This window comes from Glossina fuscipes, unplaced genomic scaffold (genome assembly GCF_014805625.2).
Source record: "Glossina fuscipes isolate IAEA_lab_2018 unplaced genomic scaffold, Yale_Gfus_2 0, whole genome shotgun sequence".
Lineage (NCBI taxonomy): Eukaryota > Metazoa > Arthropoda > Insecta > Diptera > Glossinidae > Glossina > Glossina fuscipes.
In genome coordinates this window covers 12,193,276-12,208,469 of record NW_023998414.1, presented here as the reverse complement: position 1 = coordinate 12,208,469, position 15,194 = coordinate 12,193,276, and the positions used below count along the sequence as shown (strand labels likewise).

Here is a 15,194-nt window from a genome sequence, read left to right as displayed (position 1 = left end):
TAACTATATGAATTTTTGGCCAGTTGCAGTTTCAGAGTGCGTGCACCTAAGCATATGCGTCCATTCATCGGGTCCAAAGTTTTCAAAGAACATTATTGCAGCGCCCACATGAACAAACTTATTTTCCGCGTTGTTTGCTTGCTGCTCGTAAAGTAAATATTAAAAGAAAACGAAATCATTTGGCTTTAGATGCTTTTGTGCATTTTCGCAAAATTATTTAAAACATCGGTCGTCTTTATCACTGCTGCAGTGTTATCGCGATTCACGTGGAGAAGCCGAATGCATTTTCGATTGTTCTCCTTTCCTTAGATAACCTTTTATTGACAGTTTCCTTGTCTTGGGATAATAGAATCCCCATTAGGTTGTCCCGTAGAGGAAATACTGTGTCGCTTACAAAATACTATGGAAACTCGATATTAGTGTTTTGTGATAACTTTCAGCCAGCTTGGACTTTGGATTAAATGTCCCGTAAATTTCGAATGACACATAATGCCATCGCCACTTTGGAACGCGGTACGCCAATGCCAATGTCAATGGCCGTAAAAATTGTAATTCGTGTCGCACACTGCTAGCAGATGTATTGAGTACGCGTTTGAAGGAACGAAAATATTACAAGATGTTTGTCATGTTTCACAATAATCTGCGCTTATCAACATATATACGGTCTATACGACGATTTCGTTAATATATTCTCCGTCAAATTTAAAAGATGATCAAACATTTCAGAAAATTTACAAACATTTTGCTCGACGTCGATATAATACAGGCAATCGAATCCGATAACAAATAATCCATCGATATCTCGTTTTTTATATAAGGATCTTAACCGCCATCGCCCACTACCCATTTCCTTTTATCGCTCAAATGTTTCTCTATAAATCTGTTAAAGTTTGCTGACTAATTTTAAATATTATATAATTAACTAGAATGGGAACCTACCAGCCAGGAATAATTAAGATTGGCTTGTGTTTCCAAAAAAGCACTTCTTTCCTTTTCTTTTGGGCTTCACTTTCAAATGTCAGATCCTAACAAAATGTTTCCCTTTATTCATTTTGTAGGCAAACAAAACAAATGTGAAGCGAGACAAGATGTAATATAATTATGAATTTTATGTTCTCATTGAATATGAACATCTACATATATTTATGGTTTCATACACGATGCGTCCAGACTAATAACATGAGATAATTCGTTGACATAACTGAAAGAAATCCAATATTGAGCTAAATTAATGCATAATAAGTATGTTCATAGTATATATAATAAATTCAAATATGTTCAAATAAAAAGAAAATACTGACAATATAGAGATTCATGTATGGCACGAACAATTAGCGTAAGATTCCACGCATTATTAAAGCAAGGCTTAAGTATGATAATAAAATTAAAATACTAATAATAATAATAATAATGATAAAGACCAAAGTCCCAGTTGGGGTAGTAGTGGGATGGTCGCTTCCTTAGAATATGAAGATCGTCTTTTCTTGTTATTACAAGTTTGACAAGTGAAGCATACCTATAATTATGCGAATTCCGATCTGCTTAGGCAAACATTTAAATAATATCTAAGTAAGTTAAACCCGCATATCGGCACTCTTTAAATAGTATCGTATCAACTCTCCTATCTTGCCTATGTCGGGCATAAGTTAACTTTAAAGACTGCATATAATTCCCTAATTTAGATTTTGGGCACAAGCATTGATAGATCAGATCATTCATTAACCATATGTTTCTGGCATGTAACCCTTAAAAGCCGGTCTCATCTTTTTGCGCTTCTTTTGTATTCTGCAGTTTAAATAACATAAATGTAGAGACTACGAAAGCATGACATATTTATTATTTATTCTTCAGGACATCACTGATCATTTTTATTCTAACAGCAAAAGATTATGTAACGGCATAAAGGGAAAAATTCTTAAAAATTGCAAGAAAATATAAAAGAAAAGTGCACATAAAGTGGAAAATAAGCGAGGATAGGTCTACAAAAAAAAAAAAAAAAAATTAATTTTTTTTATTATTAATTTTTTTTTATTAATCTTATTGTTATTATACCCATCATCAAAGGATGGGGGTACACTAATTTTGTCATAATGTTTACAACATCCAAACGCAAGCTTTTAAGACCCTATAAAGTATGTATACATATATATATATTCTTGATCTGTGTGAAATTCTGAATCGATTAGGCCATGTCGGTCCATCTGTGGTGTGTGTTTTTGGCAATCTCCTGGTCGCAAAGACGAAGATATCGACTTCAAATTTGATAGAAAAATTGAAAGCTTTTGCACACAGGTTGATATCCAGAATGCACCAAATTGGTCAGAGCAGTGGAACATAAACTGAACGCAACTCTGTTTTTCTTTAGTAAAATTGGTGGGTTTTTGCTCATTACTCAGAAATTAAAAAACATAAAAGTCTCCAATTTTCTACATTTACTTCGCGAAACACTCTATTTCTTACATGCAAAAATGGGAAAAATCGGCCATGCCCACACAAAGTGACAAACGATTAAACTTTCTGATCATTAATGTTTATGCAAGACAGAATGTTTAAAATTATTTTGTACATTTGTCGAACGGAAATATATCATCAGCCTAGAAATGGATTAATTTTACAATAAATATACTAGGCACGACGACCTGGTCGATTAATATATATATTTTTGAACAATACCGCCGATATGGGTAACAAATAAAAAAACTTGGAGGGTAGAATGCGACTAGAATGCTCAACATGTTAATTCGACATTAATTACGACGGACGCCACCACGTGAGTTTTTCTTAAGATTCCTTTCTTTTAATGAACAAAAAGGGGAAAGATAAATTTTATTCCGTTCACTTTTTTTTTAATCATAAATTCGGAGAGCGAGCAACACCGAAGCGGAATATTCATAGCCATACAGTTTTATTGTGCATATGTGTGTATATGTATTAACAACTGCTTTATACCGACGTGAATTGAACAAGTTGAACGATGCAAAAAAGACCAGCAATAGCGGTTAATAGCCACAAATTCATTCTCTTCCATGGCAACGTTCGGCTACATGTTGCCAGAGTTGTCAAGGATACACTGTTGTAGCGCGAATGGGAAGTTCTGCCGCGCCCACCTCACCAAAAATAGCGCCTTCTATTTACCATTTGTTCAAATCAATGCAGCATGTTGTAGGAAAATGACGGAAAATATTTTGATTAACATATATCGTACCAGTGCATGCAATCACCTTACACATAATATTTATAATCACGATTGGTAATTAATTTTATAACCGTTTTAACGACTACAATGGCAGAATAGGTGATTTGTTAATTTGTTTATTATGATCGGTTGCCAGGTTTTTTCCACACGTTCCAGAAGATGCAACGTGTGTATTAAGCTAATAGAAAAATTGATTTACTGAAAAATTGACAATAGTGTGTAGAAGTGACAGTTGCGTTTTAGACCTCGGTGCGTATTAATTAATACAAGCCCATAGTTTGTGAGATCGCTTCGTTGAACTTTTTAAGATTGATTAAAAATACCAAAGTATCGAAAAAAAGAAAACACGACATCCATTGCCCATTGTTCATTTTAATTCAGCAGTGACAGAACTTTCTTTACTTATATTAATAGCCTCTGATGTCTCCCTTTATCTTAATTTAACAGTCTTTGATAACCATCCGGTGAACTTAAGCGGTGTTGTCAGCGTTCAGCCTTCCCCACATCACCCATCGTCACACAAACTGATACGACCACATTTCAATTCGTCTATCTCAAAATCTTCAAAATCTTCATCGTCGCAATTGTGACAGAAAATCAACATACACAGCATACCAGTTTGTCTTCAACTAATTTAGGCGCATTGCCTTCCGGCGGGTGTTACGATTTTTCATATAAGAAGTAATTAAAGCATACGGTAAAAATTTGTACAAGAAAAATATAGATTGTTTGTCATGTAGAAATACATTAATATTCAAAATCGATTCTACATAGTTTCACTAATTTTAAAATTATTATTATATGAAATATTTATTGCTATTTTCATTTTTTTTTTTTTTTTAAATAAATGTAATGGTGTTTTAACAACAATTTAATAATCTTTACTTCTTACGAGTTACGTACGCTTTCATATATATATTGTGGAAAATATCGCTTGCACAAGATCAGATTTGTCAAATATTTTCTAAATAGAATATTTTTATTTATTCCCGTAGACCCACGCGAATCAAATGGACGAATAAACGTAATCAAATTAATGTTACTTCCACAAGCATAGAAAAATCGTTGGGATTTTTAGAAACCTGGTTGAAATTGCAGCCATTTATTTTCTGCCCCAAAACAAAATACTTTCCCTCTGTCCTACGTACATGCACGTACATGCTTCTTGTTTTTGGAATTAACAATTTTATGGTTTTGAAAAATTTTTATGAAAATACGTTTTTTTGTTGGTCTACCGCTCGTGCTATAGACGCTGTTATTTCAGCTTTGACAAGCATTTTGGAGGCTGCTGGCACTCTTTTTAGATCAGAAACTAAAGATAATAGAAACATTCGATCTTCGTCTTGATTGTAATAATCGTTTTGTGACTCCAAACGTTGTCGTTTTTCGATATTACTTAAATATGTTAATATTTGACTTTGTACATCGGTGTCATAATTGCCAGTATTATCGTTTTCAAAGTTCGAACGTTTTCGAGAATTGCTGCTATTTTCATTATCAGGATTATTAGTTTCATTATCATCGTTACCCTCATTATAGGGCTCTAAATTTTCATCAGTGACCTTACAACTACGCGGGCTAGAACTAAGAAATTCACATTCTTCTGGAATATTCGAATCATTTTCGTCGGTTTGCTGCATTTCATTTTGATATTCAGGCGCTGAAGACGTCACTTCATTTAAATGGGTATTATCAACTTCGAAATCTATTCTCTGAGTGGCCTCCGTTATGCTAAGGTTATTATCAAAATGATTATCATCGGATGTTAAATCGATGCAGTTTTCAAATTCATTTTCATCATCATCATCTAGGAGTACATTGGGATTGGAAGTATTTTTTTGCAAGCCTAATTCTTGGGCCAATCTAAGAATATTAGAATTGTTGTATTTAGAAATGAAACTATTCAATGTTAATGCACAATGCAAACGCACCTCGTACAACTCGGCGAATTGATGAAAGGTATTAAAAATTCAAGCTGTGCCAAGAGAGTGCCCTCTTTTTTTCGCGTATAATTTTCTACACTTTTTATATTTCGTATTTTGCAAGTAACATCATCTCGAAGTTTTTTCCAACGCTGTCGGACGCACATACCTGCAAAATCTCTAAATACATTGCTGAATGGTAAGTGGTGTTGAATTTATAACTCACGTATTTGGTCTCGTAGATAATCACTACAATTTATGTAGTGTGGAAACAACTCCAGAGCAACCTTTTCCCATCCATGTTCTCTTAGTTTGATATTGGTGTATCCGTTTGCTGCTCGGTTGTACAGGATTTCATGTTTACGGACCGCATTGATTAAGTCAAGAGAGTTTACGATGTTTATATTTGCCGATGGTCTTTGGGTGGTATTATGCATTTTTCTATTTTATTTTAATCAAAAATTCTAAATGCGAGCAACAGAACAGAACAGCCAATTATTTATTCCTCTTTTTTATTTAACGATTATTTTTCCGCTTTTGCATGAAAGCGGTAACGAGTCATGTCACCATCCACGACGATGCCAGATGGGCTGTCAATGCCTTAGCAAAAGGACAATCAAGCCGCGCTTTGTTTTCAGGTTGGGGAATACAAATTAAACATATGGACAACAAAGTAAAAGAAACACAATAAACTAAAAAAATTAATAAAATAAAATAGAGGTGAATAAAATGAATTAATGTAATATAACATGAAATATAAAATTAGATGAATAATTTTTAAATTTGATAAAAGTCGTTTTTATTATTTCTTCTTTCTCTTTTTTTGCTTCATTTGTTACCATGCATACAAAACCATATGATTTGCAAATTCCATATTGTTCCACAGGAAAAATGTAAAGAAAAACATAGTTTTACAACCAGCAATGAAGAAATCAACGTAAATGTAAACAACAAACTTATAAAAAGTTTGCAAGCAAGTTTGTTTATTGATTAATGATAAAGAAGATTGATGAGATATATGCAGATATAGATACATATATTATATTAGATATATTTTTCTGCGATAATTGTTCCATAATTTGGAAACTACCACTTCTCACTCTTTAAAAAACGATTTGGTTAATATAATATATAAATATAATAATAACTTTAAAATTAGCTTGGTGAGACCAATGCTTGAATACGCCTCAGTTGTATGGTCTCTTTTCCTGAGGAATTCGAGTTAAGATCTGCTGCTCTCTCTGCTTACTCCTAAAAATATATTTTGCTTTTACTAGCCTTATTCCCGTTAAAGTAAATAAGACCATTGACTCGCCGGCGCTATTAGCCGGATTAAGCTTCAATGTTCCTAATCGTTTTTCTCGAAAGTTTATTTTCATAGAACTCAGTTAAGGTATATATAAGTAAATAGTATAAGATTTATTTTTGACAGTCAATCTAATTCGGTTGTTGGTTTATGCCATTTGAATTTCATGTATAAATAAACAAAATGGATAAATAAATAAATAAAAATATTTAGAGACCTATGCAACACTCACCAGACTGGAGTTCAAAGATAAGCTACATATTTAAGTTTACAAAATTTTTAGTTACGACGCCATCTTAAATTCTCGACCTCCTTCAGTGCTCGGGTTTTAAAAGTAGCGATATCTAATTTCGAAATGCATTAAAATGGCATTTACATATATATAAAATCTTCAAGTCTCAATCGATGACATTTAATGTAAGATTAATCCCTTTGTAGATCATTTATTAAAAATAAAGAGCATACGCGTTTTCCCTCCATATGCTTGGCATATAAGCTTCCAAAGTCTTACAACTTTTTTACTTGTTTTTAATTGGAGATAAGCGATTAGTGTGTACGCATATATACACAATCTAAAACATGTAGTGCAACGAACTCGAAGTGCTCTTCAAGTATCGTATGCAAAAAGTAGTTGTGCAACGTAAGGAATTTTTATTCATCTTAGGACGAATTCTTGATACTCATCATTTCGCACTTACACATATACATTAGGAGGTACTTTTTTGTGATCGTGACAGTGCGGCATTTTTACTTTAACTTTTTGATCATATTGAAAATATTTCTGCAGCAAATATCTCTTGTCGAGGCCGTGACTGTATGACCGTAAACTAAGGATTTATATGCCAGGGTTTAGCTTTTTGCTTCAATTTTTTGCGCGAAGAGATAAGAAGGCAAGAGTAAACCAGTTTGGGATTCTACACAAGTCAAAAATGTGTACCAGATGTTTGATGCGAAATTTTTGGTGTTGTTTCAGTAATCAAAAAAAAAAATAAAAATAAAAAAATATATGTACATATGTACATATATGAAAATAGTCTATGATTATGGGCTGATTTAATCTAAATTTACATATTACAAATTATTATGTAAATAAATTTTAGATCAGTATATATCAATATTTTTAATTTTGTACTTTCCATTTTATTGTTTCAGGTTTTGAGTAATAGTGGGCACTTTTCATTCATTTTCAATCCTGATCTGCGGTAAACGTAGCAAATTTCAATTTTCTACTAACATATGAAACTTAACACGCCTCCATAATTATAAGTAATAACTTATTTATAAAGCAATGTATGACTAAGTGTATATTTAGTAAGTTTGCGGCTTTAAAAAAAGAGACAACCACATTAACCACGACCCCACCAAATTTTTAAAATTAATTTATTTAAAAAGACAAAAGAACGTATTTTTCAACAAGATGCCTTTTCCTATTACTATACCCAAGCAAATGCCCTGTCCTCACTGGAATCATTTCCCCGTATCTAGCGAAACGGGAAGTAATTCAATTTCGAAGTCGCCAAAAGTTCCACCACCATATTGCAAACTTTGCCAGGTGGCAAACAAAACAAAGACATATTCCTGAACGCGCTAAAATTGGAAATGCATAACTTCGAGAAGATATTTTTGTTCTTTTTTTTTTTATCCGTTCACATTATCAACGAAAAATACTATGTCAGTTATTAGAATAGTTAAGGCAATGAAAGTTAAAAAATATATTTTAAAAAAATTTGAAAAAAACTTTCATTTCACATTTAATATATTAAATTCACAAATAAATTGCACAAAATCCACTATCAGAGAGCATGACCAGAGTAAGTGTTTATAATAATCCGTAATGCGTTTCGTAGACTACTCAAGATATACATTTTATTTTATTCATTGCGCGACTTCAAGTTGACTGAACAGACTCATATTTTTTTTAATTTTTTTTTTTGGGAAAAAGTGAAGTAAAAAGTGAAATCTTGACAAATATCGAACACATCATATAGCATACAAGTGATGCCAGTCAATAAAATCTGAAAATCGCTTGAGGGTCCGCGGATAAGGAATTGAAAGTATTCGTTGAACGAGGAATGGAATTTTTTAAGCAACCTCATAAATTCGCAGGCTAAGGCGGACATTAAATTGAATTTTAGAGTGTGCATGTTATTAACTAGCTGTATATGCTCTTTTGTCAAATTAGGCCTTATTAGTGCGAAGAACTCCTATCCATAAAAAAAAAAAAAAAATCTCTGACTTTTATATATATTTCTTAAATGGTAGATCTCAGAATTTCGTTGAAAGACGCATAGTCTTATTACTATTCGTTCGCCTCTTCGCGAACATATCGTATCAGTAACCCTATTAGATCAAGAATGTATTAATTATGCAGCTGCCAATGCATGAGCTTAACTAAAGGAACTTGAGAAAAGTTTAGAATTTTCTTAGAAATGTTGTGATGCTTTATTCTGTAATAAGATAAAAGAGAACATATATATGTATATATAAATATATATATATATATATATATATATATATTTTGTTTTTGAGACAATACATAACCTAGTATGGACCTTTACTAACTCTTTTTTCACTTATTGAGCAAAGAATTTTGCTTTCTAGGGCTTTCTCAATTAATATTCATCTCTAAACGGCTAGTGGTGCAAGGCTTTTTTGTTACGGGACCATTTTGAGTGTAAGCTTTATCTAACATTTCTAGCAAAGTACGTTGTTTAAATTTTGGTTTTGCAAGCGGTCCTGCGCCAGCGCGACTATTGTAATCGTTTTCATCATCTTTATCATTGCTTTTGACCCTTTCAGTTTTTGTTGCTAACTGTTCGCTTACTTTATTGGCAGCAGCTATTAATACTGCCTCAGTCTCGCTATCACTTGTTAGACTAGCACCGTTATGAAGATAAGTGTTCTGACGGTGTTCCAACTCCCTCCTCGTTGAAGTTGTAGCCGAAACATCCGGCAGGCTGTGCTAAAGTTAAGTGACAAAATACATCTTAGCATAATCCAGTTAAATTTTGTTTTTTTCATTTATACCTTTAGGCGGTTGAGTTCCGTATAAAGGTACCTGTACAGTTCTTTGGTTTCCAATTGGTGACCATAAAACTTTCTTAAAACATTCCATAGATCTTTAACAAGTACGTTATTTTCAATGAAGTATGTATGCATTTTATGTACTTGATCGCGTAACTCGATATTGCCAAATGTAAAGTATACCAATGGCCTAGAAGTAACAGTGCAGACCATCAGCTGCAGCAATGCTTTAAGAGTGGCCTCTCCTCCAAATGCACCACAGCCCCAATTGCCAGATGCTACTCCGGGAGCAGGTGTACTAAGCGAATGAAAGAAACCAACATAAGCCTTATTCAGTTCTCTTAGCATTAACTCCTCCCGATACTGATGATTGGATTCCATAAAGGCCAAAGCATCTATGGCTACAATGTGCGTCATACGTCGCCGCGAATTGTCTCGCGGTGTACAATCTTGATGATTACTATCCCAAAGAAATGAGCGGGCATAACCAGTATAGTTGCTGTATCGTTCACATCCCACCATTACTAAAGCTTCTGTTGGCCGTAAGACTTCTGTAAACAGTTTAGAAATCAAAAGCTCCGGACATATAACAAATCGTATTTCCTCTTGCACACAACCGGTGCTCAAAACACCACCGCCCAGATATTTATTAGCGAAATCGACTTGTAGTAAGCCAAAGCCTTGATCCTCAATTGTACCGTCGCTGGTGATGTGCAACGGCGTTACTCCCAAAGGTATTAAACATTCTGACCAGTTTGGCATTTCACTATGATGCATGAAGCGGCGTTCGAATGTTACGCAACCCGTTGGTACATTCGAGCGATCTTGCTCTTTAGGGCAAACCCGTCGAAAATAATGGCAGATGCATTTGATCTTTTCCATAACTCTAGCCTCCGTTGATTGAAACAGTCGATTAAAATTGATATCGGGAAATGTACTGTATTCGGACTTCTTTTTCATTGTATTACGTCGCGGAAATGTACAAAGAAAAGCATTGGCCAAGAGGCAGGAGACTTGCTCCTGGGATAGAGTTAAAGCTTGACATTTACCTTGCTTTAATAAGGGTATGGGTGCTTGGACCAGTTCCGGTAGTCGCAATGCTAACCGAATAATACGCGGTAACAATTCTTCAAAAAATGCCTCAGCTTCGGTTTCATCTAATTCTTCGCCGAAAAGTTTATGCAAAGCGCGAAACTCCCATTGGTCTTTATATTTAGTATTATAGGACAATATGGCTGTCTGCAATTCTTGGCTTGTGTTGATAGGTCGTAATAAAGCTTTTTCTATCATTTCCCAGCGATTTTCAATGCTTGACGAACCGTCATCTGCTACAACCGGATATTGACTTTTCTCTGAACAGGGTAATCGCACATGATGGGCGTCCCATTTTGGATGACCCTTTAACGGTTTAGGTGCTGCATTATCATCTTCCTTAATTGGATAATGATAAAGAACGGTGTGATTTTCTGACGGTTTTACCGGCGCCACATGATCTAATTCAAATGGACTAAGATTCCGGTAAATTTCGTCTATACTGCAACCACGCCAATTAGGTCCCCCCGCTTCACTATCTGCTTTAAATATTACGAAATTATTTTAATTTTTATATATCGTCGAAATGGTTTTACCTTCTTTATTCATATCACTTTGTGACTCCTCGCCATCACCACTCATTCTGCCGCACTTGATGGTGGCCACTGTTATCTTTCTGCAATTGAATGCAGATTCCAATAAAATTTTCTGGAATTTTAGTAAAATTTTGTTGTTTTTAATAGAAAAATAGAAAAATTGATTGATGGAATGCGAGCGACTTGTACAAAAAACACAATAGTCGCTCATTAAAAATGCCAAAACATTTGGCAACTTCGATACGTGTAGTTAACAATTATGTTAAGCAAACATTTGAAACGAACCGGTCATTTTATCTGAATGGGTGAAAAGAGGAAATTTTCCTCAGATTCATGCATTAGTTTGCATTTTGAATGGAACGTGTTATAGATATAAATTTTTATTATTATTGTTAGCCGGGAATTGTAACACACACATACACATTTGGTAAGCTATACGTAATCTTGCTGCAATGGATTGACCAAATTGCAAGGAAATATACAATGCGGTTTGTTATTTGGTTTTCTATATATTTAAAAAATAAATATCAATAATCCCATCCCGCAAATCGAGATTAGACTAGAACTAGTGGATGGAGAACGTGGGATGGATTTATTTTAACGTTCAAGCTACAAGAAAAAAAAAGAGCTTATAAAGCATGTATTGCTCCGCAAATTTCCGATAATTTTAACATTACTGAGTTAAACGAAAGTGTACTTGATTCCTATTCAAAAAAAAAAAAAAAAAAAAAAACATTTAAATAATAGAAATTAAAGAAAAGACGTAAGTTAAAAATTATTTATTTCTACATCTGTATAGATTCTTGTAGATTTTGTCAAGGTCTTTCATCCAAACCATGGCTAGGAAATGAACTAGAAGTTCCATTAGTAAGAAATTAACAACAAAGAAGCTAAGAAAATTCATAATTTATACGCGATGAAAATTAATGGAAAATTTTAAGAGAGAAATCACAAACAATACTACAAACATTAAATACATTGCGGATAATTGAACAGGACTACGCATAATTCAGTCAAAAATATAATGTTAAAGGGCTGCAATGCATGAATTGGTTTTCCAACCAGAGCAACAGACAGACATGTTAAGTTGAAAAAAATGAATGTGTTTGCATCACGCATTGCTGCAGTGACTGCATTGCTGCAGTAGGTAGTTTGCAGTAGATTGCATTGCATTATTGCAGCAAAATTATATGCTTCGAAAAACTGGCTTTTGCTTCTTTGAGCATAGGACAATTTTAGCTGTTTTTCGTATTTTGGCAATAACCAATATTATAGTAATTATAATTAATTGCAACTTCAGTTAGCAATATTTTATATAATCGCATTATCATCATATGTTGCTTGGAATACCAATTATATGATTTTGTTTTGTTTCGATGTTTTGTTTCATTGTTGCAATTATCAATACAAACTCATGCAATAAGACTACAATGTAATGCAAGCTACATATTATACGTATCCGTTTGGGTGTTGGTGCAAGTTGGTTTCTGCGTTCATCGTTTCAGACTAGTCAGCTGACTGTCATCCATCTTACTATTAATGGGGCTTTAGTTTCTTTAAACGTCATCCCATGATATCTAATCTGTGAAAAATGCAATTGACTTTGAAACACCTTGAATGATTCTTCATAATTCTTTATACATATTCATATATAAATCAATAAAAGCAAGAAGTGCTTTCTTTAAATTGTCAAAAAGTAGCGCTTGCTTGTTTTCTCACCTGTAGTTGCAGTACTTGCTATAAAAAAAAGAAAAATGAAAGTGAAGAAGATGACAACGTCATACCAATGGAATGTGAACTAAATTTGTCACAGTCGAAGTTTTATCGTCTTAATAAGCTTTAGATGATAGGTCTAGCTGAAGAAGGCCTAGATAAGTTAAAGCACAACGAGAATATTATTATTATTATTATTAATTTCGCCAGAGAAATAAATTCTAAGACTAAACTCTTAAAAGCACTAGCATCTAAGGCTATCGGCTTTTTATTAAAAACTCTACCGCACTTGAGATTCGAACCCACGACCATTGACTTGCTAGTCGAGATTCCTCCCCTTCGGCTACTCAGGCGGATAACGAAAATATTGTATCAAGGATCAAGGTAAAAATTACATTTTTACGTGATGAGGATCATTGCGATCATTGGTATCTATACCACAAATGGTGCTTACGTTTATCATGAGCACAAAAACCCACACATACACAATGTTAACGCATTGTGTCCGTTATGTCTGATAGGTATTGATAAACGGGCAATAGTAGGGCTCTTGTCGGTATGTTTCATGTTTCACTGCTCCCTTCCTTTAGTCTTTCAATTTGTGAGGTCCAGGATCGCGCACGTACCTTATTTTGCTGTCCACAAATTAACTGTGGCATGAATTAGGTGATTTATCTTCTATTATTATCGTTTAATGCAATTATTATGTGTAAGTATATCTACATAGTTATTTTGCTAAAGTATCAAAATTTACTTATAAATAAACATATATATTCATAGTTATTTCACATATTAATATATTATCCGTAGTTATGAAACGTATATTATATATAAATATACATACATTGTGTATAAGTTGCTAAACTTATCGCCATCTACCATAAGTGAGCACGACACTTTATGCACACATAAACATAGACAAGTTTAAACCATGTACTCAATCTGATTATCATTTCCACATTTTTACGGTTTAGATGAGAATTCTTTGTGTTTGCAATAACAAACATTTGTTCTTAAAATATGCAGGTAGCCCTTTGTTTTATGCAAAGAGACGAAACGGTACCTTTTTGGAGAGATGGTTGCCGAATCAATAAGAAACCAACCGTCTCTATAGGAATGGTAGATGGATGGTATCATAATGAATTGATTAATGCAAAGTGTTATCATTAATATTCAACGAGCACTCCGAGGTAATAAGAATGTACCAAAATTATTCCGCATTCACGTTTATACTAATATTTTTATCCACTCTGTTTAAAGTAGTTTCCGCTAATATGATTCCACGTTATTACTAAATTATATGTCAGGCAAATTATATGCCTGGGTGACCTAGCATAAATAGCACGGCAAAACTAGCCATAGGGGAGACGATCATCGGTCTTACAGCGATAAGGTCCATAATCCATAAAATGGACTCGCCTACCTTAGGAAAAAGTAGGAGCGAGGTTAAAGCTTTTTTTTAATCTTGCTTCGACGGTGATGCTTGTTTGGTCTTTATCCCTACACTTCGGTTGTACCTTGTGAGAAAGAGTGAGAGAAATTGGGAGAACAAAGAGAGGCGGTCTCAATACCTAGAAAAAGGCTACTGTGTGTGAAGGACAAGTAAATCGCTTATTATATTTATATCAATAAAAAGCGAGAAACAGTTAAACAAGCAGGAGTTTTAACCGGTGAAGCGACCAGCAGAAAAAAGTTGATACTCTCCCTATTAATATTTCTGATAACGTGGACTTTGGCGCGTCTAAGCTAACGCGCACAATACAAATGTAACCACAAATCCTGATCGTTATAGGCGGCTTATGTGGCTTCGATTTTCAATATCAACTTGAAGCAATTATTAAGTTTAGGTCGTGAAATGCCTCTTGAAGATGCCTGGATTTGTCTTTCACGGCGGAATTCTAATAACAATTACGGCTCCTAACCTACTTACTTATCCGGATTTCAACGGATCAGAATAATAATAGAGATGTCGGTGTTTCGTTATTGGTTCGATCAAAAAAAACGGAAATCATGATCACATATCTAACTTCTCTTCGAAAGATTGACGTTGCCAGTCGTTACAACAATAACGTTAGGCTTAAAAGTCAGCTGGTGGTAACTGGGAATACCTCCCTTAATTGTATGCCGTACTTAATACAATTTTAAATACAAAGGTAGAACGTAGCCAACACTAATATGTAAAAATGACTTAAAGCTAAGCGATTGAGATCGTGGTCGTTACACAAGATTTGGCCACCTTTTAAATTAACCCCCACTTGAAGATGGTGATTAACCCATCTCAATAATCATGCTTTCAAGATAAAAATTGCGTATTCAAATCGGAAAAGATATGCGTAAATTTTTCAAAATTCTCCACTCAAGACTGGGTGGTCTGTGTTTTCGATGGCATCGCAATTTCCTAAGTG

General features: G+C 34.0%; 2 protein-coding genes across 6 annotated transcripts; both read right to left on the bottom strand.

The window, feature by feature from the left end:
• Nucleotides 1-4,024: 4,024 nt before the first annotated feature.
• LOC119637760 (serine/threonine-protein kinase atg1-like) lies at nucleotides 4,025-7,941 on the bottom strand. Of its 3 annotated transcripts, XM_038034026.1 has the most exons (5): nucleotides 7,123-7,843; nucleotides 6,657-7,029; nucleotides 5,345-5,810; nucleotides 5,128-5,287; nucleotides 4,025-5,059 (listed from the first exon to the last, which is right to left on the bottom strand). In XM_038034026.1, exons 3-5 carry the CDS (start codon nucleotides 5,553-5,555, stop codon nucleotides 4,402-4,404), a joined length of 1,029 nt encoding a protein of 342 aa, XP_037889954.1. In that variant the 5' UTR covers nucleotides 5,556-5,810; nucleotides 6,657-7,029; nucleotides 7,123-7,843; the 3' UTR covers nucleotides 4,025-4,401. The 3 variants fall into 3 exon arrangements, with proteins under 3 accessions (XP_037889954.1, XP_037889962.1, XP_037889945.1); XM_038034034.1 differs by lacking the exons at nucleotides 6,657-7,029; nucleotides 7,123-7,843 and adding an exon at nucleotides 7,864-7,941; XM_038034017.1 differs by having other exon boundaries at nucleotides 5,345-5,744; nucleotides 6,657-7,843.
• A 967-nt stretch (nucleotides 7,942-8,908) lies between these two features.
• LOC119637748 (poly(ADP-ribose) glycohydrolase) lies at nucleotides 8,909-11,312 on the bottom strand. 3 transcript variants are annotated; one of them, XM_038033983.1, is made up of 3 exons: nucleotides 11,077-11,312; nucleotides 9,452-11,022; nucleotides 8,909-9,386 (listed from the first exon to the last, which is right to left on the bottom strand). In XM_038033983.1, the coding sequence occupies exons 1-3, from the start codon at nucleotides 11,285-11,287 to the stop codon at nucleotides 9,033-9,035; spliced, it is 2,136 nt and encodes a 711-aa protein (XP_037889911.1). In that variant the 5' UTR covers nucleotides 11,288-11,312; the 3' UTR covers nucleotides 8,909-9,032. The 3 variants fall into 3 exon arrangements, with proteins under 3 accessions (XP_037889911.1, XP_037889920.1, XP_037889928.1); XM_038033992.1 differs by having other exon boundaries at nucleotides 8,910-9,386; nucleotides 9,452-11,019; XM_038034000.1 differs by having other exon boundaries at nucleotides 9,216-9,381; nucleotides 11,077-11,311.
• Nucleotides 11,313-15,194: the final 3,882 nt, after the last annotated feature.

What these genes read in the sequence shown, in the direction of transcription:
- LOC119637760 (XM_038034034.1), bottom strand. Translation starts at nt 5,555, where the DNA reads ATGCATAATACCACCCAAAGACCATCGGCAAATATAAACATCGTAAAC. An exon ending in TTATCTACGAGACCAAATAC is followed by an intron (nt 5,288 to 5,344) that starts GTGAGTTATAAA and finishes GAGATTTTGCAG; the next exon opens with GTATGTGCGTCCGACAGCGT. An exon ending in AATTCGCCGAGTTGTACGAG is followed by an intron (nt 5,060 to 5,127) that starts GTGCGTTTGCAT and finishes TAATATTCTTAG; the next exon opens with ATTGGCCCAAGAATTAGGCT.
- LOC119637748 (XM_038033983.1), bottom strand. Translation starts at nt 11,287, where the DNA reads ATGAGCGACTATTGTGTTTTTTGTACAAGTCGCTCGCATTCCATCAAT. An exon ending in AAGTGATATGAATAAAGAAG is followed by an intron (nt 11,023 to 11,076) that starts GTAAAACCATTT and finishes TAATATTTAAAG; the next exon opens with CAGATAGTGAAGCGGGGGGA. An exon ending in CGGAACTCAACCGCCTAAAG is followed by an intron (nt 9,387 to 9,451) that starts GTATAAATGAAA and finishes ACTTAACTTTAG; the next exon opens with CACAGCCTGCCGGATGTTTC.